Source organism: Trifolium pratense, linkage group LG5 (assembly GCF_020283565.1).
Source record: "Trifolium pratense cultivar HEN17-A07 linkage group LG5, ARS_RC_1.1, whole genome shotgun sequence".
Taxonomy (NCBI): Eukaryota; Viridiplantae; Streptophyta; class Magnoliopsida; order Fabales; family Fabaceae; genus Trifolium; species Trifolium pratense.
In genome coordinates, this window is record NC_060063.1 from 52,642,940 (window position 1) to 52,668,002 (window position 25,063).

The following is a 25,063-nucleotide window of genomic DNA, read 5'->3' on the forward strand; positions in this document are numbered from 1 at the left end:
ATATGATTAAATATATCAATTATTTAATAAATTTTAAAAATGTGTTGATTCTTATAAAAATAACCGAAGAAATAATAAAAATAAAGATGTCAAATTGTCGATGTAAAATGTAATTCCATTCTCAAAGTTTCTCCAATATTTTTTCTTCTATTTAACCGTCCTAATAATTCCAATCCCTATTGTACATTGAGTCTCACTCAGAAACCAATGAAGAAGAATCAAAGAAAGCACAAAAAGGGTTGTTTGTTGAACCTTTAATTTTGTATGGTCTACAATCTAGAATCATTCAACTTCAAAACAATTGTCCTATACTCCTATGCCTAGTCAAATCCCAGCATTCTCATAACTGACCCCAAATATACGTTTGGCCTCCTCTGACCGTAACCAACGTTAACTGTTTATATTTATTTAATAGTACCATTACTACCAATTAATTAATTAAATTAAACTTATATAGGTCCAATGAATGAAGATTGACTCATATCTGAGCAAATCTCAAATACTATAAGCAAAAATTAGTATTAAATCCATCAACTTTTAATTTTTTCTTTTTTTGCTTATATCAGTTTTCTACCAAAAAAAAGAGTAGTATTCCAAAAGGGTGAAAATTCAACTTCCACGGTTGGCGAGCAAACTTTTTTTTTTTGTTATTGTCGAGTAGTCTAAATTTTGGCAAAATTATATTGCAGATCTATTCTTATTTATTTGTAATAATTTGATCATTTATCTTATTTATTTGTAATAGTTTGGTCATTTATTTTTATTTGTAACACTATGATCCTTTATTATTTTTTATTTGTAACATTTAGGTCTTTTATTTTTATAAATAAATAAGACAATGACCAAAATGTTACAAAAAAAAGACTAAAGTGTTACAAATAAAAAAGATAAAGACCAAAGTGTTACAAATAAAAGATAAATGACCAAAATGTTACAAAAAAAAAAGATAAAAGACCAAAGTGTTTAAAAAATAAGATAAATGACCTGCATGGTAATTTTACCCTAAATTTTTTATCTTTAATGTAGACAAGTGGGATGACCCAAATTTGAACTACAGTCCCCTGCATATATAATAAAATTTCTCTGCTAACATAGCTAAACTCACGGGACGACATGCAAACTTTTCTTTTGTCAAGTAGCCTAGTGGCGAAAAATTTCAGTCATAAGATGGATACATAAAATGACTGGGATTCGAACCCCAATCTCCTGCATATATAATGTAACGTTCCTCTATTGAAAGAATCCTAAAAATCCAACTCACATAAAATTTTCTATGCAAAATAATAAAATAAAAGAATAAAAAATAACCGTATCCAAGGACCAGGATTTTTTAATTTTTTTATCAAAGCAGGACCAGATACATAGATACACAAAATTGAATTGAAAAATGAATGAATAAAATTGTGATTAATAAATAAATAAGATTTGGTTTTGGATTTGGAATTTGACAGGAGAAGAGACAAGTGGACCTAGTAGATGGATTTTGCAAAGATTTCTTAGATTTGGATCCTCCGAATCTTATACCTTTATTAATTTTCTTTACCCTTTTCTGCCTTTTCAAATTTCAATTTAGCCCCACAAATCAGTTTACTTTTATTTTACTTATTTTTCATCACCCTTCTGTTTTCTAGTAGAAGGGGACTCTAGTAGTTCAGAGTTCGGGGTAAGCTGTGACACTAAGTGATTTTAGTCCCCTCCTAAATGCAGTGGAGAGGGATCGAACCGTAATACTCCCTACTAAGTACAGCGTCAATCACCACCGAACCATTTAACATTTGATTTTATTTTTCTTTTATTTCATTTTTACTATTTTATTACTATTACTATTATTAGCACGCGTCCTTTATTTTTCTCTTTCCTAAATATCATGTAAATATAACCCCCACTCTTTCATTTTCCATTTTCACTCACACAACTCTTGTGTTTTTATTTTCAGTTATTTCTTATAACAATAAAAATTTCGGAGAATTTGAAAAAAAATAAAAAATTCATTTGAGAAATTTTGAGTTTATCAGTTTGTTATGGCTGCCGCCGGCGAGATTTTCCGGTCGAATTTGACTGAATTGTTGGAGGAATCACATTCAGGTGATAATGAATTACACGTGCTTGCTGTTGATGATAGTCTTGTTGATCGTAAAGTCATTGAACGTTTGTTGAAGATTTCTTCATGCAAAGGTATAAAAATGATCGTAAAGTCATAGAGAATTCAATGTTTTTTTGTGATTTTTTTGTTTGGAATTGATTCTGAAAGTGTGTTTGGAATTGGATTTTGTTGTTGTTTTCAGTTACGGTTGTGGAGAGTGCAAGAAGAGCTCTTCAGTTTTTGGGATTGGATGGAGATGGAGAGAATAGTGATATTGGATTTGATGTAAGCAAATTCTGTTTTTGGATTCTAAATTGTGTTTGGTTATATGAAGTACATACAAGACACACGGACACTCTAACATGTCGACACTGATAATAATTTGACAAAATGACGTAATTCAATGTAATCATATGTGTCAGTGTTAGACATTGACGCCGACGCACATCTAATCTGAGGAGTGTTCCTGTTTCATAGGTTTGAATATTGGAAATTAGATTGGATTGGTGCTGATGTTGTTATTTTGTTTGATTTGTTATGGTGGCAGGGTGTGAAGGTTAATTTGATAATGACCGATTATTCGATGCCTGGGATGACAGGATATGAACTATTGAAGAAAATCAAGGTGGTTATTTATTGGTTGTTGATTTTAATATGTTGCTGAATTTCTTTATTTGAATTGTTGATTATGGAATTATGTTGTATTGTATGTAAAGTTTTGTTTTGAAATTGTGTATTGGAGGAAGGTGGTTCTTATTAGTCTCTACCTGTTTGTGTTAATTTCAGCAGGAGTCTTCTGTTTTTAGGGAGATTCCAGTGGTGATCATGTCGTCGGAGAATGTTTTGACTCGAATTGATAGGTAAGAAATTGAATGAATTATGCATCTAAAGAAATTGAATGAATATTACATCTGAAACATGACAATTTCTCGTCAATAATATATGCATATTTGGACATTAAATGATGAACCATTGAATCCAATCTAAAGTTAAGTTCATATTGAATTCCCTAAAGTTTATAAATTCTAATCAGGAAATATGCATACAATTTGCCACCTAATCTGGAAATAAATTCATTGTATGGATCACAAATATTATCCTATGGAGGCACGAATGTTATGTGTTAACTGTTTAAGCTCCCAGTGTTTTCCACTCAGGCTTATGCTATAAGCCATGTCTTGATTAACACTAAGAATGGATGAAGTGATTGTAGAGATGCAAGAGACTACTCAGTTCTACATAATTATTAACAACCTAAAAACCATTTATAGATTATTTGGTAAACTAGTGATGCATGAAGTTTCTGTGCTGTTATGTGGTTGGCACTACTATTTTTAGTCCTGCTTCTTAATGTTTTTATTTTCACTCATTTGCAGGTGCCTCGAGGAAGGAGCTGAGGATTTTCTATTGAAGCCAGTCAAGTTGTCAGATGTAAGGCGCTTGAAAGAATTTATCATGAGAGGCGAAGTGAAGGATGGTGAGAAAAATTCTCTCAAACGAAGGCGATCATCAGATGATTGCAGTCCATCTCTATCAACGACATTCTCACCAATGCGTCATTTGTGCGATCCACCATCATCATTGTTCTCACCACTCTCACCATCTACATTATCCTCTAAGAAATCTAGACTGTGATAAGAGATTGATTAGTCTCCCATATGTCTCCATTTTTGCAATACTAATGTCCATATTTTGAATTTGTTAACCAGTTTATACAGTTTGTACTCAGGATTTTGAATGACAAAGGGCAATATATACCAGAATCACTATTTTTTGGTCTCTTATTTGTTCACCGATTTTGCTTCTATGACTCTCACTATATTTCCACTTTTTGAACAATTTTTGAACAATCAACTTAACAAAAGATTAAAGAAGTCTTAAAACTTTGTGAAATTCACAAGTTAATAAAATGGTAAATAACTAAATATGAATGGAAAGTAGTAACATTATAGTTATAATTTTGTTTGGCTTGCTTTATTCAAAGTTTTACTCGCATAAAAAAAGGACTACATTGCATCAAAGCTAATCTAAAGCTTAAAGCTAGCAACTTAGCAAATCTAAATTCAATGACATTTTTTTGACCAAAATTAATCTGGTATTTTCTTTATTTACTTAATTATTGTTGTTTTATAGAAACATGTCTAAGATAGTACTATGGTCCATGCTTTTAAGAAATGGTCAGCAAAGGTGTTATGGCTATGTATACACAAAAAAAAGGTGTTATGGCTATAAAGCTTGCAATGCTTTTTGGTGCAGGAATATATGTGTTCTTTCTAAGAAAATGTCAGCATTGTTTTGCTTTTTTTACTAATCAACAATAGGACCAAGATTATGTTCTCCCTTTATAAGAGAGATACACTACGTACCACCAGGTCCACCACTACACTGTTTGATCTATTTGAATGTTTGTGTAGAGGTATTAGTATCACCATACTACTATTAATTGTTTTCTAAGATTTCCATTTTACTGTAGGAGGAGTAAACTTGAGCCATATTTTAGTATACATATCAACATAAATACAAGCTTATAAGGGCATACCAGATTGACAACATTGAAGACTGAGTGAAGGTTTCAAGTGACTTTAATCAATTTGAATGCAAGTTACCTCCCCTAGGTAAGTAAGTCAATGGTGTCTGTGCTTAATTTCTTGCTCGAATGAAATATAAGCAAAAAAAATTAAAATGCATTTGATTCAAATTTTGGACTAAATACATTTGACTTTTTAGATATTTTTGCTTATATTTCATTTCAGATGGTCTAATTAGACAGTCAATCTCGTCTTAATTTAGCTTGCTATCATCACCGTTAGTATGTACAATTTGAAATTAACTGTACTAAATATCTTACCATTTTTATATGCTTGGTTCTTGATCACACTATAGTTTCAAATTTTGATTGCAACACAATGTGTGCTAAATGTGTTGAAATAGTGACTTTTATCATATTATAGTCAAATCATATTTCTTAATTTCTTCTCAATTCTCATGTCAAATTATAATCTTCTAATTATGGCAACCTGTTGTATTTGCAGACTATATGATGTATGAAGTTGAGCAAAACATAGGTTATTTGATCAAAGAAGAGGGAGAAGGATCTTATAGCAATGCAATGGATGAGAAAATTTATCAAGCAATTTATCCTTTAGATACTGATCTAACTCAAGCATTTAATCCTTGAATATTTGATTTTGATGTAATGATATTGACATTAGTTGTTTTCGATTGTTTTTTTTCCCTTAATTTTTTTCTTTTGGTCTTAGATAAAGTGATAATCCACTGAAATTAAACTCGCATATAATTGTGGGATTTCGGGTTCGAACCCGGGTCACGACGTCCGGCTTAACAATTTCGACAATTTTGCCAGTTGAGCTAATCTGCCACCTAATCAGGAAATAAATTCATTGCGTGGGAGTGTTATGTGTCCACTGTTTAAGCTCCCAGTGTTTTTCACTCAGGCTTATGCTATAAGCCATGTCTTGATTAACACTAAGAATGGATGAAGTGATTGTAGAGATGCAAAAGACTACTTACTCAGTTCTACATACTTATTAACAACCTTAAGAACATTTATAGACTATTTTGTAAACTGTTGATGCATTAAGTTTCTGTGCTGTTATGTGGCTGGCACTACTATTTCTATAGTCCTGCTTTTTACTGGTTCTATTTTCACTCATTTGCAGGTGCCTCGAGGAAGGTGCGGAGGATTTTCTATTGAAGCCAGTCAAGTTGTCAGGAAGACATTCTCAACAATATTAAGGGAGCTTAAAAGAATTTATCATGAGAGGCGAAGTGAAGGATGGTGAGAAAAATTCTCTAAAATGAAGGCGATCATCAGATGATTGCAGTCCATCTCTATCAACGACATTCTCACCAATGCGTCATTTGTGCAATCCACCATCATCAGTGTTCTCACCACTCTCACCATCCACATTTTCCTCTAAGAAATCTAGACTGTGATATAAGAGATTGATTAGTCTCCCATATGTCTCCATTTTTGCAATACTAATGACCATATTTTGAATTTGTTAACCAGTCTATACCAGTCTATACAGTTTGTACCCAGGATTTTGATTGACATAGGGCAATATACCAGAGCCACTATTTTTTGGCCACTTATTTGTTCACTGATTTTGCTTCTCACTATTACTCTCATCATGTTTCCACAACACAATATTTGAATTTTACAAAGTATGAATTCACAAAAAAAATCAAACGCAGGGATTTGGGGGATGTCTAATTTTTGAACAATTGATTTAACAAAAGAGGTCTTCAAACTTTGGGAAATTTAATAAAATGGTAAATAACTAAATATGAATGATTTTTTTTTTTTTAAAAAATAATAGGCTAAATTGCACTTTTGACCCCATAAGTTTCACAATCTTGTGATTTTAGCTCCCTTAATTTTGAAAATAACAATTTTGACCCCTTAACTATAGCCCCTTTTGCAAAAGTGAGGCCCCCAATAATTTTGACTTGGTCAATGCTTATGTGATGACTTTGCACATGCTGATTGTATGTACATATTGTTGACCGGAGATTTTTTAATTAGGGATATGCTAATATGCTAATGAAATATTTGAAAATAAGATGAAGGAATGTGAAATCCATTGATGAACAACAACCATCTCCTTCCTTAGTTACAAAATGATAATCCTTCATTCCTTAATTATAAGCATATTTTCAATTTTTAGATTCATGTATATTTTCAATTTTGAATAATTAATGTATATGACCTTAATTATAAATCATATCATTAGTTTCCCAATGAATTTAAAAAATAAAAATTTGCTTATAATTAAAATCGGAGGAAGTAATTATTTTAGTTAAATAATAAATGAGTTGTTAAAAAATATTTAAATAATTAATAAATATCTAGTCATCAATATGTATACAGTAAGCATATGCCACAACATCCACAAAAGCAGGGATCAAATTAAAATCGAAGGAGTCTGGTTTTCGTAAAATGGACTAAAGATAAAGTGTCAAAAGTGCTATTTTTATTACTGTGTAGGTTTTCGGCCGGCTAGATTAAACTCCTTAACTTACAATTTTAGCCTCTTAACTAAAATAAAATAAAAGTAAACATTATTTTATAAGGATATATATTATTAAGATGCCGTAATTTTTTAATTTTAAAATATAAAAAAAAGCCACATAACTAAAATAAAATAAAAGTAGCCCAGTTTTAATTGCAAAGCCCAACATTATTTATAGGGATATATATTATTATATACTCTCTTCGATCACTATGATAAGTAAAAAAAAATTACTTTTTAGGTTGATTGAAAAAATAATTTATTTGGTCTATATTATTGACCAAATACATCATTTTTTTAATGATTTTTTTCTTATAATAATAATAATGACGGGAGGAAGTATAACTTTTTGGATACTTGATTTATTGATTAAAAACCCTAGGAACAACCTTAAAAAAAAACCCTAGGAACGAACAAACAACGAAATGAACTAAACACCTTTGGTCCCTATTTCTGACGAACTCAAATTCCGATTGGTTGGGATGACAAAAAAGAGTTTGAGGGCCCTGAAATCGAAGCTGAAGCATATCCTCCAAGAAACTACAGACAGTGATCTCCTCGCAAGTACTGTTATTATTATTCCTTGTGATTTTGTTTAAAGAATGTTGATTAATTGAATTGAATTAAATTGTGTTGGTGTTTGATTGATGCAGGAGATGATGCTGTGGTTAGAAGAAGTTCGAATTTCTTAAGAAACTACTATATGCGGACAAAGCATCGGAGGCCTTTCGTCAACCGTTTTTACCCAAACAAGACAATAGTTGAAGTGAATCGCATGCTTAAGCTTCCTCTTAAGGTCCTAAGGGAAGCCCGTTTTCCTCCTGGTCTCAAAGTATTACTATAAATGTCACCTATTAAAATGGATATATGAATTACTATTTATTTTGTATTTGAGTCTATCTCAGTATTTTCAATATTTTGCATAATGTCAATGCAATAGCATCATCTACAATATTTCAACATTGATCTGATGCTGTGAAGCAGTCTCAATAGTTTGTTAGTTAGTGATAACTAACTATAGTTTGTTAGAAGATTGAAAGTTAGTTAAGGGTAGTTACTAGAGTTAGTTACTTGTATGAGAATAAATGTACCCTCTTGTGTAATTGTTTTGTGTGGCCCATATAAGTGGATGAATAAACTTTCTTTCTTCTTCCTAATAATTCATTCTCTCATTGAAACTCTTTTCTCCATTCTTCCTATCTTTTCTTGCCAAGACTGCAAAACCAGTGAAACTGCTTTGTGCTCATAGGCGTGGCCTGAGCCTCTGCAGAGTGTGTGTGTGATCTTGCAGCTTTTGAGTGTTTTAAGTGCTTCTTGCTGCGTCAACATTCCTGCCAGCTAGACAATTTCTTTTTGAAAGTTTCAGTAATTGGTTTCCAAGTCTCCGATCTTCTCATATTAGCACCTACCGGGAGCCCCAAGAATTTAAACGGGACTCTATCAATACTACAAAACAGAAAATTAGATGTTGCCTCAATGAAGTTATCTTCAAGGTTCAGACCGTATAGCTTGTTTTTGTAGAAATTGACTTTTAAGCCGGAAACCAACTTGAAGCAATATCGTTTTCATACTCCATAAATTCTCCCAACATCCTTCTCCGATCAGAATTGTGGCATCCGCATATTGAAGCACATTATAAAGGAGGCCATTGCGGACTTTGTAACTTTTAAACATCTCAAGCTCTACTGCTTTTTTCACTAATCCTACCGGTCCTTCTGCCGCAATTAAAAATAAGAAAGAGCAACGGGATCTCCTTGTTGTAAGCCCTTCCCACCTTGAACTCTTTTGTTGGGCTACTACCATTTACTAATACAGACATAGAACTTGAGAAGATACATGCCTCCATCCACTTTATCCGTAAAGAAACCCATTTTCTTAAACATAAAAAATTCAAATGATTACATGCTAACTTAGTCCTATAAGTTTTTTCGAAGTTTACTTTTAACATCAAACATCGGTCCTTCCTTCTTTTGATCAAGTCAATAAGTTCGTTAATAACTAAAACAACATCCACTAGTTGTTTGTGTACGAACCCGTCTGATTTATGGAAATGATCCTGCACGGTGCTTTTTTCAACCTGTTTGCGAGAATCTTTGTGACACTCTCACAAACTGGTTGAAAGAAGTATTTGGCACGATCATTTCCACAAATAAGACGGCGTTCCAAACAGACAACCAGTGAATGATGTCTTAGTTATTAATGAACTGATTGATTTGATCAAAAGAAAGAAGGACAAATGTTTGACGTTAAAGATAAACTTCAAAAAAGATTACGACTTAGTGAGTTGGAATTATTTGAATTTTATGTTTAAGAAAATTGACTTTTTGGATAAAGTGGATGGAGGCATGTATCTTCTTAAATTCTATTAATCTATTACACTTGATTATTTTATTCTCGAACAACACATTTATATGGTGACAAATAAATCAAATAAATCAAAATTTTGGATCTTCTACAACATAGCATATGAGATTTTCCTTTGATTTATCCGTCACCATAACATGTGTTGTGTTGTGCGTGAATAAATAGTAATGTTTTAGGGTTGATTGGTTTCTTGCGCGATACATTTGATGTGTTTTGAATCAGTTAAAAGTGCATGTTGTAATTATTACGACAAGTTTGAGCTTTTTTGGGGTCATCAAATTTGTATATGGCTAGTTTTATTAGTTGGTACAATTTTTATAAATTTAATTATGGGCTGTTCCTTATAACAAAATGCACATAGGTAACATATGCTTCACATTGGATAAGAAATGTGATATTCGGACACATTATAAATGTCATCCTGTTAAAGTAATTAAACTAAATACTTCATGTTCATAGAATAATGTATAGTGCTTTGCAAATAATAAAGAATAGATATACATATATTTGAGGTAGACAGGAGACAAATCAACAACTTACCAATATTGTAATTGCATTTGAAAGACATTGAATACGTATATATCGACTGCTTCATGTCTTTCTTTTTTACACTGACTAGAGTTTGTGCCTCTTCAAATCGGGAAGGGATTGTGTGACTTTAAAGAGAGAAAATTGCTTAAAATGAATTAATTGCTTAAATATGATTTTAAGTTATTGGCTAAAACTAAAATAGGGATTTGGTTCTTTACTAAAGAAAAAATTGGAGTGAGAGAGAATAGGGACTAGAAATGAAATGGAAGGAAGTTATAGAGATGGGTGTGGAAGCAGATACCAATTTATAGAGGGAGTTTTTAGTGTTGTTTTGTAGACTCACAATCTCTTGATAGGATACCATTGTGCTGTTATAATTATTCATGCACAAGAAGCCAAAACCCAATTGTAAGGACAAGTCAAAGAGGGTTTGAACTCATTCAGCTGAAGCAACTCTTAGCAGCATAAGCCATAAAGTGACCTTGGCTAGGACTCCAAAAAAAAATAGTACTACGTTGTAATTTTGTTTTAGTTTGTTAACTTTTAGATTTTCAGATTTTATAATTAAGAGATTATTTTTCATATTTTTTAGTGTAAATTTTTTTATATTATCTATAAATCAGAATCACTTATATATATAATTTTTAAAAATAATTTTGGTTAAAGTTAACCATAAACATCAACATGTTATTCCAACCAAAGAGTTTAAGCTCCCATAAACAAAACTGACTTTACCTCTTAAACAAACACCTATATATCCATGCGATTATGGATCTAAGAAAATGAGGCATCAACCATAAATCTTAAATTATTCTTTATACATATTCGCAGGAACTGTGCATATTAATGTAGGCAATGTGTGTATTTAGTTGCCCTAGAAAAGCTTTGGATTCGTAAGTCACGTATGCAAGTCATGTAAAAATGATAATTATCATTGTTACAGGTTGGTGCAACCTCGTGCCAGAAAAGTAAAAAATCCTCCGTAACTAAAACTAAGGTTGCACCAACCTGTAACAATGATAATTTATTTTGCTTCAATTTACACGTAACTTAGGTGTGAATAAATGTCGAGTTGAGATCACAATCCCTGTTATTTTCTTTGGTGTTCTCTTGTACCTTTATTTTGTTCTATCGGCAATAGGTACTTGCAAGTTTAAAATACGGTTAGTGTGATTTGTGATTGTGTTAATTTAATTCGCCTTCAACCAAGACCTACAATAATGGCGAGATTAGCTCATGTAAAAATGCTTAGGTACTTGTTGAAATAAGTCTGACAGACATCACTGATTTTTATTACTGAATGGATAATTCATAATGTTGCCAAGTGTTTATCCCTTTTGAGCGATAACTACAATGTCGCTTTCCTTTTCTTTTATCCTTTCTAAAACTCAAAGGGGCAAGACAAGACAACCAACAACATACTGTATGTATTTATTTTTACAGTAGCAAATATCGTGTTTATTATGCTTCCACAAAAAAAATAGTGATTGAGTAAAAAAAAATTAACTGTGATTTTTTTATTAAACTTATTGTAGTGTTATTTAGTTTTAACACATTTGGAGACGAAAACTCCAAACTTTATCTTCATATTAGTATATATATGTTGAACAAAAAATTGACTTTATACAAAACACTGTCAAAATCAATTTAGCAATAATTCTGAAATCAGTTATAATGAGAAAACCTTAAAAGAAACGGAAAAAAATAGAGATGCAGATGCTGAGTTGTTGTCCAACACGTTTTGTTTTTCATTTTATAACTCAGAAATAGAAAACAAAACAAGAAATTAGTGCGCTCTTCTCTATTTTTCATTATCTCAAACAAATATGACTCTTTCATTCCAAGTGCATACAATCCATAATCCATCTCCTCAACATGGCAACACCTAAAGGGGCAATTGCTTCAAGGTATAGCATTATACATACAACAAGGAATATCCGGAATCCTATTACTAGGAAAGATATTCCAGCAACAATTCACAAATATAATTTCACCCTTTCAATATTTTACTCATAAATCCAATAGCCTATTACTCATGGCACCACATAATACACTGGATCACTCAAAAGTAACATTGAAAAGAAAACAACTTCAAATATGACACAATAAAAAAGGGTTGATTCTAAGTATAAGAACATCACAAAGGCTGAAACCTAACACAATTATCTCTAAAAAAAAAGAATAAGTAATTTACAAAACAAATCAAAAGTACAACTATTATTGATTTCTTGTGCATGTTTGGCTTTGTATTGGCCATTGGGAATACTCTTGAGACTTCCTATATGCAAAACCATGTTATTCCTAACATATCTCATTTTCTCCCTAATCCCCATGGAGGACTATTCCAATTATATTTCCTAGAAGTTGGCTTTCTTGTGTATTTCCAATAATATCCTAGAAGTTGGCTTTCCTGTGTATGCTTCCACTCTGAAATAGCCCCAAGGTCTTCTGTTTGTAAATCAGCATTTCACTAACTGACTGTTACTTATCACACTAATTGAACAATCATCAATAATGTTCTATTTGATATTGATATTAGTTAACGAGGGATACCCGCTCTCAAGCTGATTTTAAACATTATCAAATAGACCTATTTCAATGACAGTTATACCAATAGTAAAAGAAACCTAATTAAGGTACACAGGACTTACCATTTCTACATTTCAAAGACAGACAATAGGTCATCTCTTTCGCACCCACCAAGTTGAAAAGAAGACAGTCAAAGATTATTGTAGCCCATAAATGAAACAACACTGATAGTTATTTTGGGGGAGATGAGAACAAAATAGGTTTATCAAAAACAATAACCGGCGTGAGCAGTTCCACTGTATATTGAAAACAATAATCATTAACATATTTAATAGGATCAATTCTTACGAAAACGACAAAGTAGTAACTGCAGGAGAGACACAAAAAGAAGTTACGAAAACGACAAACTTTACTACAAATGCCCAAAGACAAAATAGGTCATTATTAAACAATATCAGGCACAAAATCTGCAAAATTCAGCCGTTACTAGGAAAGATACAACCAAGGGGGCGTTTGTTTCGAGGTATAGAATTATAAAACCAAGAATATCCGGAATCCTATTTAATAGGAAAGATATTCCAGGAGCAATTCACAAATGTGTTTGGTAAGTAAATGATATTTCTAGGATGGTGGTTGGTTGAAATGTAACATAACAAGTCAAGAACCAATTATCCATACCCCCCCCCCCCCCCCCCCCCCCCCCCCCCCCGAGGAAACAGGAAGGACAAATAATTCATTCACCAAGACTAAATCATACTAGTACTTTAAGAAGCATATACAGCAACACCAAAAAGATACTCTCGTACCTTGAAAAACTTGAAAACCCTATTGACCAGCCTTCAAATTTATACTTACAAAAGTATATTGGTTCCTAGTAGAGAATCATCAGGAAACAATATTCAAATGTCATATGTCATGAGTATATATATTTACAATGTTAGCTAACATTAAAAAAAAACAATCACTTTCCATTTTTCATTGTAGAAATTACGTCATATTTAAAGCAAGAATAGAGAAAAACAAAACAGACTAACATAGCATTTCTGTACTGCCCTTGATGTTAAAAAAAAACCCACAAGCCAGTTTGTTGAATGATTATTTTGAGGCAACTTAGGTTCCTGTCCATACACTAAACTTTAAGAGCTTTCCTAATGCTGCCAAGACCATTCTTAAATAAAATAGAAACTGATTATATGATAATGATACATTTAGAAAAACAAAACTGCTTCCAAACAATAGAAGTAGCATAATAACTTCCCTGACTCGTTCAAACGTCACAGACAGAGCAAAACATAAGGCCAAAGAACATTTGAAACCATAAAAGTACAGGAAAAACATTTGGCTAGTGATCATTAGCATATTTGTCAGTAACTGCAACAGTTAAAAGAGGAGGAAGATAAACACAATATATTGTAACACAGGCAGAAATTGAATTTACACAAATATTATTTCGAGCATGTTCAATCAAACAACGACACTGTAAAGTGATGGAAGTACAAAAACTATGCACAAAATGTGAAGTAGAAGCCTAAAGGAAATATGCCACGGCATTATGTAACCATTATTTTCAATGTATTGAATTTCTATACCACCTTATGTATTCACATACCAACATGAGTATTCTACATTAACACATGCACCATAAGATGAAATGAGAAACAACTTGAGTTCGAGGTGCTAAAAAAACTCATGACCTAAACCAACTAGAGCTATGAAAATTGGATATTTCAACCTAAAAAAGTACAGACGGTGCAAACAATGCAAAAAGGAGAGACTGCGGCATACACGACTAATGAAAACAGAGAATCTCTCAAGACCTTTCGATCATGCTAACAGAACGTGCCAACCGAAGAGTAAGGCTACCACCATGCACACTTGCTTCTGTCTCGATAGGTTCACACTCATATTGCTTCCTGCACCCAGGACAACGAGCATCTTGCTCAAGAATCCTCTTGTGGCAAAAGAGACAAAGCCGAAAACCACAATTGCACGGAAGAAAACTCGTGTCCGTTAAATCAAGATCCTCGCAGCAAATTGGACAATTCGATGGCACAGAAGTGCGACACCAGGGACCCCCTCCTCCAAAAAACCGGTCAGGATTCGGCATACTATGCTGCTTCGAAAGATTGGGCAAAGTCTGAGGGCGAAAAGCATCGTCAGCCCTCCAAGCTCTGGCATTAGCAGAACCCCGAGGAACCATTCCACCACTCCCTGGTTTGGAATTCGGATGACCTAAACCCGAACCACCAGTCACTTCACGAGATTGTGAAGAATCCGTTTCCACAGCAGGTTCATTGTGAGAAGAGTTTTGATGCTTCTCATCGGCGGCCAAAGCATCTGCCACAGCCTCCCAATCATCCAAGCATCCATCATCCTCTTCTTCCACTTCTTCATCCTCATCTTCCTCTTCTTCCGTAATATTCCCAGAGCAACACCCACCACTGCTAGAACTACTACTAGTGCTTCCACCGCTGCTGCTGCTACCAGTAAAATTCGTCCCAGAATCATTACCACACAAGACACTACTATTAGCACTTACAGGACTGTTCGACGGCGATTCAGAATCACTTTCTTGATGGATCAACACATCATCCTCTTCACCTCTACGCCTAGTCTCCAATTTCTCCAATTCTTGCTTAGCATGTTTCCCCGACGACGGGGGCACGTGAACATCATCATCCATTCCATCCTTACAACCCTTGTTCTTGACCGCACCTGAAAAATCATAACAAAGATAACAAAATAAGCAAAGAAATAGATCAAAATCAACACCGATATTCACATCAAACATACCTTTATTCAGCCATTGTTCACGACGCGCATCAATCTTATACTGCTTCAATTTCGCGGACCTATTGGTCTGAAATTCAAAAACGATAACGAGTGAAAAAAAAATGCGTGTAGCAATAAAAAACTGAAAAATCGAAATCAGAATGAAAATCGTTACCCTCTTCTTTTTGCCAGGGTTCTTAGTGTTCGCGGCGGAGGGAATCGGAACGGCGGCGACTGAATCGGAAACCATGGTTGAACCTTTGGATTTGATTTTTGAAAGAATTGAAGAGATTCGCAAAAACCCTAATTTGTGAGGAGAATGAGACGATAGAAAATTCTAGAGAGAGAGATAACAACAATGGATCACGGTAACTACTCTGATCCTTTCGCCCTTTTTGGCTCAGAAAAAGGGTCCAGGTAGATTTTATAGGATACCAATTTACTGAATTACCCTCTTCTTTGTAATAATTTTCATGAGGATTGACGTGATAATTTGTTGAAACTCGACGCAGGATAGGGTTATAATCGTAAATTACGTACGCGGAGAGGAATGTAAACGACGTCGTTGAATTTGCTTGTATCCGCAAGTTTTTTTTAACCCGATACGATATTTTTTTCATTAATTAGACTCGTTTTGAGTAATTATTTTTATTTTTTTATATTCACCAAAATTAATTATCTTTGCTTGCAACAATTGGTATTATCTAGTCTAGTTATTATCCATTGAAGGAAAAAATGGGATTATAATCCTCAGTGGATAAAAATTATGAGGAAGTAATGTTAGAATCTAAATCATTAATTAATTATTATTATTATTAATATATATATATATATATATGATATGAAGAGGGTATAGTATTAAAATTTAAAGGAGAAAAGTTTGTTAAACCGTTAAAGGTTGAAATGTGAAAATTGAGAACATGATAGAGGAAAAAAATCGGAGAGACATGTTTGGAATTAAGGTTTTGCAACATTTAATATATGGCGCATTTTTTATAGGTCTTGCAATTTCGTGTGCACGTGATTTAGGTGAAAAAAACCGATAGGAAAATTGTTTGTCCTTTCTTTATTGGTTAGATTTGACCGAGTTTCAAAATATTTTAATTGCACCGCATCATTTTTATAAATTTGTTCGTTGATTTTTGCATGCAATAATAATTTTTTTTCCTAATTAATATGAGCAATTAATGAGATATCAATAACCTAATTTGGCGAGTCTTGCTTGAAATGAAGGTTAGGTAATTGAGTGTCGGTGTTATTAGGATTAGGATTATGATTAGGATTTAGGATTAGATGATGACATCGTTTTTTATTTTTGTGCGATGCAATTATGACTGAGGTGGCCATATCTTCAAAATGGTGTGGAGACCTTCGTATTAAACCCTGCATCAATGATTGTTGAGTCAACTTATACTGATAATCAGGAGAGTAAGTTCCACCTGCCAACAACACACGCGCAAATCTTCCACGATATTCCTTTGAAGTATTGTTGTTCGCCTTTGTTCTGGTAAAAAAAACAAGGGGGTTTGTATTATTGATCAAATGGTGTGATTACACTCAGTTCAATCCCAACAACCCTGGGAGTTTTATAAGTCAGAATTCGATCCCTCTTTACAGATGGAAATATGAAACTATTTATAGACCATTGAAGCCTTCTTCTCCAAGCTAGGGTTCCTACAAATCCGGTCTTCAGCGCCTTTTCCGGTGATGCAGCGTGAAAGTAGGAATAAAAACCTTGGTCTCCAAGCCATGGCAGTTTCAAGGAGTTGTTTTCTTCATTCCCAAGTTAATCGCTAGGGAAGGATGAAGATATTTCTTTCTCGTGGGTAAATCCGTCTTATGGGCGTTATCCATCGTTACCTACCTCGCCCAAGCCTCGTATCGCCGAATGGACGTTTAAAATTTAATTGTTTTGGGCCTGTTTCCTTTCTCATATTAATTGGGCTAGTTTGGTTTTGCTTTTAAGCCCATTGCCCGGTCCACAGCCCCCCAAGTACGAAGTCCAAAGGGGTGAAGTACTTGAATGTGATTCGAATTTTCCCTCTCAATATTATGGCGCGAAGTTACATCCTCTCCCACTCCCTGGCGCACGTTCCTCTGTTCATGTATAATTTTCCTCAACCGTCTCCCCACTAACTACTGCCACGATGAGATTTCTTTATCTATAAATGAAGCGTTGAGCGCCCTGATCAACTCATCCTTTGTTGTTCGCTAACCTTTTAGACTTCTTTTCCACATTATGTCTCCCAAAAATCCTCCTTTTGAATGCGGTCAGTCTCCCGCCTCTCCGGTTATCAAGCGGCTCCGTCGCATGCTGACCATAAATACTGAAGACTTGATGGAGGATTTTGGCGAATTTTCTGAATTCGTCAAGGAGCTTAACGACTACTGCTGGAGGTTGACCAAAGAAGAGAAACGCTTTCTCGATAGTGTGCTTCGTCTGGAGAAGGAACTGAAGGATAGTGCATCCTTTGTGATCGCTGTGGAAAATGTGAAGGAGTGCCACGCCGAAGTCACTGAAGCTGTTGACAGCCAGATAGAGATTACGAAGGAGACTATGGGTGTGCAAGAGGAGATCTTGGGGATATGCTTCAATGAGGAGCGCAGAGTGGATGATCGTCTGGCGATGCTGAATAAAGAGATGAAGCCGCTGGTGAAGAGGAAAAGGGCTCTTCAAGGCGAAATCAGGGACGATGTCACTAAGCTGATTTCTAGGCGTCACTCCCTGGTGGACCTATTGGACAAGCAGAACGAACTGAGAGAGGATTTGAAGCCTATTGAAGAAAACATGGTGAAGGCGAAAAGGGTGAAACGAGCGTTGGAGGAGATGCATCGTATCGCCGTCGCCGATGCCAGTGAATTGGGAGGTTCCACCATGCCATGAAGTTCCTGCTCGCCAACTTTTCCCTTTATGCTTTTTTTTCTTGCGTGTTTGTAATTTGCATTTAAGACATTCCTTGTTTGTTCTTCATACTTTTTGCTTTCGTTGTATTTCCCTTTAAGCAATTTGAATTTCAATCTTTCCTTTTCCGTTACACGCTGCTTTCTATTTCTGCTAGTATCGCCCTCCTCTAAAATCTCCATTAACTCAAATGGGTCAAACATTGACTCCTTGGAAAGATAAAAAATAACGGTTCTCAAGATAGTCAAACCAAAGTAGTTGCGACCGTCCCAGCATTAATTACGACCGTTAATAACGATGTTAGGGTTGGGCAAGATTGGCTATAAATATCAACTGTTATTCTCCTATTTCATCAACTTGTTTTGAATCTTTATTATGGAAAATAACAATGCGAAAAAACCTGTTGCCAGAAGCACCCCGCCTCAGCGAAGGAAGAAAAGGGTAGAGGTGTCTACCTCCAACTCCACTCGCTCCCGAAGGTCTAAGGATGTAAAAAAGGTGGAGGTTATCATTCTTTCCTCGGATACCTCCGATTCTGGTAGTGGTGATGAGGATTACGTTTCGTTTCTGGAGACCTACGTTCCTCCTGAGCTTCGTGCTTCTTCGTCCAGTGAAGAAGAAGGGTCCCGGGTCACCGTGGAATCCAAGATGACTTTCCCTGAGCCTGTGCAGAAGGATTCGGAATCTGATTGATAGGATTTTAGGATTTTTCCATGTAGCCTTGGTTTCTTCTCGTTGTACTTTTCATTTGCTGCTAATAATAAAGATTTTCTTTCTTGCTTTGAGTAGAATGCATTACTTTTATTTTTTTTTTTTCTCCTTGATTTTTTGGTTTCTTCTCGTTGGGCGTTGTTTTGGATATCTTCGCCGCGCCCGACGGGCGGTTCAAACTTTGTCCTGGCGTGGCCCTCTCTTTAAAGGCGATATAGTTAGTCGTCTCGCCTATAGGCGTTGTAATTAAACATCTGACGATAAATCTTCTATGACTTACTCTTGGGATGTGCGCTTTGACACGTACTTGATCCGACGACTCGTATGACACTACTTGTTCGAACCTTATAACTTCGAGTCGACGTTAGGACTGAGGTTTATAAATAGGGAGTTTTTGCTCTTTTCCTTCCTTCCACTCCTTTTGCAACTTCTAACCTAGTTCTACCCACTTGTCCTTTCTTTCGTAACTTCGGTATAGCTTCATTTCTTCCTCTTCAACCTTCGGTAGGGCTTCTCAATCGTTTTTAAAGGCGTCCGTTTCTCTCAGCTTTGAAGTGTTACCCGTAAGGTATTTTATTTCGTACCTTTATTCTTTTTCTTGATTTAGTTTCGCCCAAAGGAGGAAAACCCTAATTCATAGGTTTAGAGAATGGTTATCCTGAGGGAGTTAGATGAGAATGAGGGGAGAATCTCGGCCTCTTCTCCTGGTTACTTTGAGTGGGTGCGACAAGTTCGCGCCCATTATACTAGGGCAAACGGCGTTCTTAATAGCCGGGGATTTTATTCGGAGTTGTGGGGTTTTGATGTTGGAAACAGTAGCGATAGTGACAGTGATAGCGATAGTAGTAGCGGTAGTGATAGTGATTGTGTCATAATTTCCCCTTCCTCTTTCACAGGAAAGCGGAAAAACCCTTGCCGAGATTTGGTGGTTGCTGGCTATACTCCCGTCACCATGGAGGTTCCTTCAAAATACACTAGTGCGGAGATGGTGATGAGCTTTAGGAAAGCCGTCAGGCTTACAGAGTCCAGACATGAGGAGTCTATCATCACTGAGCCTGTCCGAGAAGATGAGTTTGTCTTCTTTAAGAACGGCACCCCGCCGGATTACTTTTATCTCTATACTGGCGTGATCCAACCTCTAAACCTCTGGCTTCCTTTTACTTCTTTCGAGGCGGAGATGTTGAGGGTTCTTAATGTCGCCCCCACTCAACTTCATCCTAACAGCTGGGCCTTCGTAAAAGCCTTCGAGGTGATGTGCCTAGGTTTTGAACTGGTACCCTCGATTGGTGTTTTCTTCTGTTTTTACCATATCAAGAACCTAAAACCCCAGACAATGGTTTCTCTTAGTAGTCAACCCAATCATCGCCTCATGAGTCTGTATGCCTCCAATTTCAAAGGCTTCAAGGACTCCTTCTTTAGGGTTCGCAGTAGCGACCAACTTCCTGATCTGATGTATGATGAGATAGGAGATCCCTTGTTCCCTTTCTACTGGACTGACAACCCTAGGCTTATAAAGGGAACCATCTTTGAAACTTTGAGTGACTTCGAGCAGGACATTGTCCACTTTCTTGATTCTTTTGCTCTTATGGACACTGCTGATATCCTTAGATGTGAGGGTAATAGCGAAGCTTTGACAGAGTATTTACGTAAGTGATGAACTTGGCATGTATGCATATTTCTTTTTATTTTAATGTTTATCTCGCCTTATTACTAACCTGTATTTTTCTGATTCCTTTATTTTTCAGAAAGAATGAGGACCATTTCGAATGAAGAAAGACTGGCGTTCTTGGCGAAAGCTCGTCAACAAAAAACCAATCCTGCTGCTGGCGTTGCCGATCCTCTGAAGCAGCTACAAGTGGAGGAGGCTGGAGTTAAAGAGGGACGGAGCAAGAGAAAGCATGACGGGCGCATCCCTGTTGAGATTCCAGGAAAGGCTGCTGCTAAAGAGGGTGTCGTCCCGCCACCTAAAAAACAAAAAACTGAGAAGACTATCCAACCAGCTGGAGATGCCGACAAAGGCAAAGGCGTGGCTTCTAGTTCTTCTCAGCCCCCCTCTCAAGACGCCGATGCCGATGCTCCTCTTACCTGGAGCTCTTTTGATCCTTTTGATTTCATTGAAAGGGGAGTGACTATGGTTGGCGATATGACTCGCTTCACCAACACTCCTACCGCAGATCTCAGGAAGAAAGCTTTGGAATACGAGGTGAAGGGCACTCTTCTCAACTACTTGCTGACAAATCGCCAAGAACAAGAGGTCCAAGAGGCGAAGCAGAAGGTGAAGACCGTTGATGATAACCTTGCTGATATTGAGAAGAGATATACTGAGACCAAGACCAAGTTGGAGGCAGATATTAAGAAGCTGAAGGATAGCCAGGAGAGCGAGGCTGAGAGGTTGAAGAAGGAATATGAGGATAAGCTGGCAAAGGTGAAGGAAAGTTATGCCGCCTCCGAGACCAAGCTGAAAGAGAATGCTGCTGCTCAAGATGAGGTGATTTCTAAGCTTTCTAAAGAGAAAGATGCAGCGGTGTTCTCCGTGGGGACCTTGGGCGAAGAGAAGGAGAGGTTGGAGACTGACGTGAAGGAGCTTCAACTGTATGCTGCCAACCAGTATGAGGAAGGCTTCGCCTATGCCCTTGAGCAAGTCAAGCTTCTTTTCCCAGACCTCGACGCCAAGCGCTTAGCTGAAGCTGATGCGATGAACCAGATTATTGACGGAAAGCTTGTTCCCTATGTACCTCCTAGTGAATGATATGACTTTGTTTGTAATGATTTTTGTTCTCGCCCTTCTGTGGCTTTTTGTAACTATTTTGTATGCCCTTTTGTGGCTTTGAACAATTTGCCCCTTGGCTGGGTCCTTTATAAATTCCTTTATTCGCCTGATTTCTTCTCTTCATAGCTTTATGAATTATTTTTGCATTACGTTGTGATGTAACGCCTTCTGTTGTTCTCGTCTAGGAAACTTTGTCCTTGCACCTGTGACATCTTCACCTTTCTATAATAATTGTAAATTGGTACAAATAACTTTATACCTGTTGACTTTTTGGCGTTATAATGAATCGCCCACTTTGGTTGTGTACAAATTTCTTCTGGCGGTGTTGATAATCTCGCCCTTTTCTTTGCTGTATCTTTTTCTGACGTACCCAACTCGTAAGACTTACAGGTAACGCCAAGGCCTTTCAACCTTGTTTAATTTTGCTTTTTCTGACGTACCCAACTCGTAAGACTTACAGGTAACGCCAAGGCCTTTCAACCTTGTTTAATTTATATATTTTTTTTTCTGACGTTCCCAACTCGTAGGTGACGCCAAGGCACTGTAACCCTTGTTTAATTTATTTTTTTTTTTTCTGACGTCCCCAACTCGTAGGTGACGCCAAGGCACTGTAACCCTTGTTTAATTTATTTTTTTTCTGACGTCCCCAACTCGTAGGTGACGCCAAGGCACTGTAACCCTTGTTTAACTTATTATTTTTTTTTTTCTGACGTCCCCAACTCGTAGGTGACGCCAAGGCACTGTAACCCTTGTTTAATTTATTTTTTTTTTTTCTGACGTCCCCAACTCGTAGGTGACGCCAAGGCACTGTAACCCTTGTTTAACTTATTATTTTTTTTTTTTTCTGACGTCCCCAACTCGTAGGTGACGCCAAGGCACTGTAACCCTTGTTTAATTTATTTTTTTTTTTTTCTGACGTCCCCAACTCGTAGGTGACGCCAAGGCACTGTAACCCTTGTTTTTGGTTCAGCGCTCACATCTGAGTTGATCTTTAAATAAAGATTCAGAGCTCAAGTTTGAGATAACCATTTTTGTTGGTTCAGAGCCCGTAACTTAATCAGGTTGATGCAAATATTTTGAGATATGCAGGAAGATATAAACTACTAGAATTTTGAAATTCAATGAGCCTCGATAAAAACTCTTGTTTTCTCGAGAGAAAAGAGTATCCCATTGCTCCTTTATTTTCTGCAAATAAGCTTTGATACATTAGAAGTTCAACAATAATAATATATGAGAAATAAGACAAACAAAAATGATACCGCCACGGGCGGTTTGTTGCGGCGCTCCTCGCCTAGCAAGAAAAACAATTATGTTTTGGCGTGGCGAGACTGAGTTCCATTGCGGTAGTTATCGCGAAATATGTTTCAACCTGAAATATTAGTTGGCGGATTCTATCTCGCCGAGTGGCATTAATGACCGATTGCTTGTGTTTTATGATCACTTCTTGAAAAAGTGTTGCTGTCAAAGTACAGTAATAACACATACTCTCAGTTCATTTGTAGCAGTTGCTACTGTTATTAAACTCCATTGTGCATGTGCTATAATATTGTAGCAAACTATCAGCGCTTAACACATGGTTAGTAGTATTTCAAACTAATGAAAAAGATTAATTAACTTCTATTTAGATGAGATATGTTTTGTTGCTTTAGCTTTATGTTATAACAATCTCTATTGTTTAAAGTAACAGTGATAATCCTCCTATTTGAGCAGGCAGACTAGTAGTCCACAACAATTTGGAAAATACGGCTATCAAAACCGATTGTCATCCACACATATTATTTAATATTATTTATTCAATAAATTATTTTATTCAAGAAGCATATAGACACAGACTTAATTTATCCAGAACGCATTACTAATCATGGACCTTTCATTAAGAGGATAATGTCATAAAACAAACTAAGATAATAAATTGCAGAGAAGTTTCATAGTTAAAAAGCATTTCAGAGTACTTTCCTGGGGATTTTGAATAGAGTCTGTTCCGCATAGAGTCTGTGTTGCTTGAATTCTTGTGAGACGGATGTTGAGCTCGTCTTGATCAGTCGTCATGTTCTTTCCGAACCTGGGTAATTACACCGATTCCTTCATAAACTTGGTGATGAAGCGGTGGTTCCTACACAACGATAATTTCTCCACAGCCGACGGCGGCAGCGATTTCATCATGAATATGACGGCGGCGACGGCGGCTTCATTGTTGCCGCCTGGAGCTTGGCCAACAGCGACCATAACGAACACATATGGATAAAGCTTTCTCTTTTAGTGACACACAACGTGACGCGTGAGATTTGAAACAAAACACCATCTGGACTGCAAGCAGAGTCGCGATAGAGAAGATAGTGGGCGGATTGGCTAGTAGTTTCGTGTGTTCGTGGCGGCGTGGCGGTTCTTGGATGGTGTGCGAACAGATGCATGTTCTCCAGCCATGTGGAGATGTTTAATTTTTGTCTAGTTTGATGTGGTAGGCTGGGATCAAATGTTTTTACCGCAGCCCCACGGTGGGCGCCAAAATGTTCTGGTAAAAAAACAAGGGGGTTTGTATTATTGATCAAATGGTGTGATTACACTCAGTTCAATCCCAACAACCCTGGGAGTTTTATAAGTCAGAATTCGATCCCTCTTTACAGATGGAAATATGAAACTATTTATAGACCATTGAAGCCTTCTTCTCCAAGCTAGGGTTCCTACAAATCCGGTCTTCAGCGCCTTTTCCGGTGATGCAGCGTGAAAGTAGGAATAAAAACCTTGGTCTCCAAGCCATGGCAGTTTCAAGGAGTTGTTTTCTTCATTCCCAAGTTAATCGCTAGGGAAGGATGAAGATATTTCTTTCTCGTGGGTAAATCCGTCTTATGGGCGTTATCCATCGTTACCTACCTCGCCCAAGCCTCGTATCGCCGAATGGACGTTTAAAATTTAATTGTTTTGGGCCTGTTTCCTTTCTCATATTAATTGGGCTAGTTTGGTTTTGCTTTTAAGCCCATTGCCCGGTCCAGCCTTTATGGGACAACCTATGACAGAGAATGAGACGAGTAAGAAAGTGCAATTGAAGCAAATTAAGTTGAGACGTGTGGATCAAATCCAAACGAATATACATTAAATTTTTGCATCCGATAAAGTGAATTATGACGTCTAGTGAGACACCACAAGACAATGATAAAAAAAATAATACAAAATGCCAATTCCTGTTATAGGGATCAATTTGACCTTTTTTAAAAATTTATTATTGGTGACGAAAATATTACTTTTTTTTTTTAATTAAAGGTCGAGTTAACAAGTGCTTTAAGAACACTCCTTAAATAATTCATAAATGAATTAATTTTAATCATCCCTACCATATACCATACATACGTTGACGGGAAGATCGAGAG

At 36.1% G+C, this 25,063-nt stretch overlaps 2 protein-coding genes and 1 long non-coding RNA gene across 8 annotated transcripts; 2 read left to right on the top strand and 1 right to left on the bottom strand.

Moving 5' to 3' along the window:
* Positions 1 to 1,582: 1,582 nt before the first annotated feature.
* LOC123885231 (two-component response regulator ARR5-like) lies at positions 1,583 to 3,864 on the top strand. Of its 2 annotated transcripts, none has more exons than XM_045934502.1 (5): positions 1,583 to 2,175; positions 2,286 to 2,368; positions 2,631 to 2,708; positions 2,873 to 2,943; positions 3,460 to 3,864. In XM_045934502.1, the coding sequence occupies exons 1-5, from the start codon at positions 2,022 to 2,024 to the stop codon at positions 3,716 to 3,718; spliced, it is 645 nt and encodes a 214-aa protein (XP_045790458.1). In that variant the 5' UTR covers positions 1,583 to 2,021; the 3' UTR covers positions 3,719 to 3,864. The 2 variants fall into 2 exon arrangements, with proteins under 2 accessions (XP_045790458.1, XP_045790457.1); XM_045934501.1 differs by having other exon boundaries at positions 1,844 to 2,175; positions 2,870 to 2,943.
* Positions 3,865 to 7,509: 3,645 nt separating this feature from the next.
* Positions 7,510 to 8,276, top strand: LOC123885232. Its single transcript, XR_006801108.1, has 2 exons — positions 7,510 to 7,683; positions 7,773 to 8,276. It is a non-coding gene; the product is annotated as an uncharacterized LOC123885232 (long non-coding RNA).
* A 3,713-nt stretch (positions 8,277 to 11,989) lies between these two features.
* Positions 11,990 to 15,722, bottom strand: LOC123884947. 5 transcript variants are annotated; one of them, XM_045934176.1, is made up of 5 exons: positions 15,491 to 15,722; positions 15,337 to 15,403; positions 13,578 to 15,258; positions 13,350 to 13,414; positions 11,990 to 12,839 (listed from the first exon to the last, which is right to left on the bottom strand). In XM_045934176.1, exons 1-3 carry the CDS (start codon positions 15,563 to 15,565, stop codon positions 14,354 to 14,356), a joined length of 1,047 nt encoding a protein of 348 aa, XP_045790132.1. In that variant the 5' UTR covers positions 15,566 to 15,722; the 3' UTR covers positions 11,990 to 12,839; positions 13,350 to 13,414; positions 13,578 to 14,353. The 5 variants fall into 5 exon arrangements, with proteins under 5 accessions (XP_045790132.1, XP_045790131.1, XP_045790134.1 ...); XM_045934175.1 differs by having other exon boundaries at positions 11,990 to 12,441; positions 12,666 to 12,839; positions 13,350 to 15,258; XM_045934178.1 differs by having other exon boundaries at positions 11,990 to 12,462; positions 12,666 to 12,839; positions 13,350 to 15,258.
* Positions 15,723 to 25,063: the final 9,341 nt, after the last annotated feature.

What these genes read in the sequence shown, in the direction of transcription:
- LOC123884947 (XM_045934176.1), bottom strand. Translation starts at nt 15,565, where the DNA reads ATGGTTTCCGATTCAGTCGCCGCCGTTCCGATTCCCTCCGCCGCGAAC. An exon ending in ACCCTGGCAAAAAGAAGAGG is followed by an intron (nt 15,404 to 15,490) that starts GTAACGATTTTC and finishes TTTGAATTTCAG; the next exon opens with ACCAATAGGTCCGCGAAATT. An exon ending in TGAACAATGGCTGAATAAAG is followed by an intron (nt 15,259 to 15,336) that starts GTATGTTTGATG and finishes ATGATTTTTCAG; the next exon opens with GTGCGGTCAAGAACAAGGGT.
- LOC123885231 (XM_045934501.1), top strand. Translation starts at nt 2,022, where the DNA reads ATGGCTGCCGCCGGCGAGATTTTCCGGTCGAATTTGACTGAATTGTTG. An exon ending in GAAGATTTCTTCATGCAAAG is followed by an intron (nt 2,176 to 2,285) that starts GTATAAAAATGA and finishes TGTTGTTTTCAG; the next exon opens with TTACGGTTGTGGAGAGTGCA. An exon ending in GTTTTGACTCGAATTGATAG is followed by an intron (nt 2,944 to 3,459) that starts GTAAGAAATTGA and finishes ACTCATTTGCAG; the next exon opens with GTGCCTCGAGGAAGGAGCTG.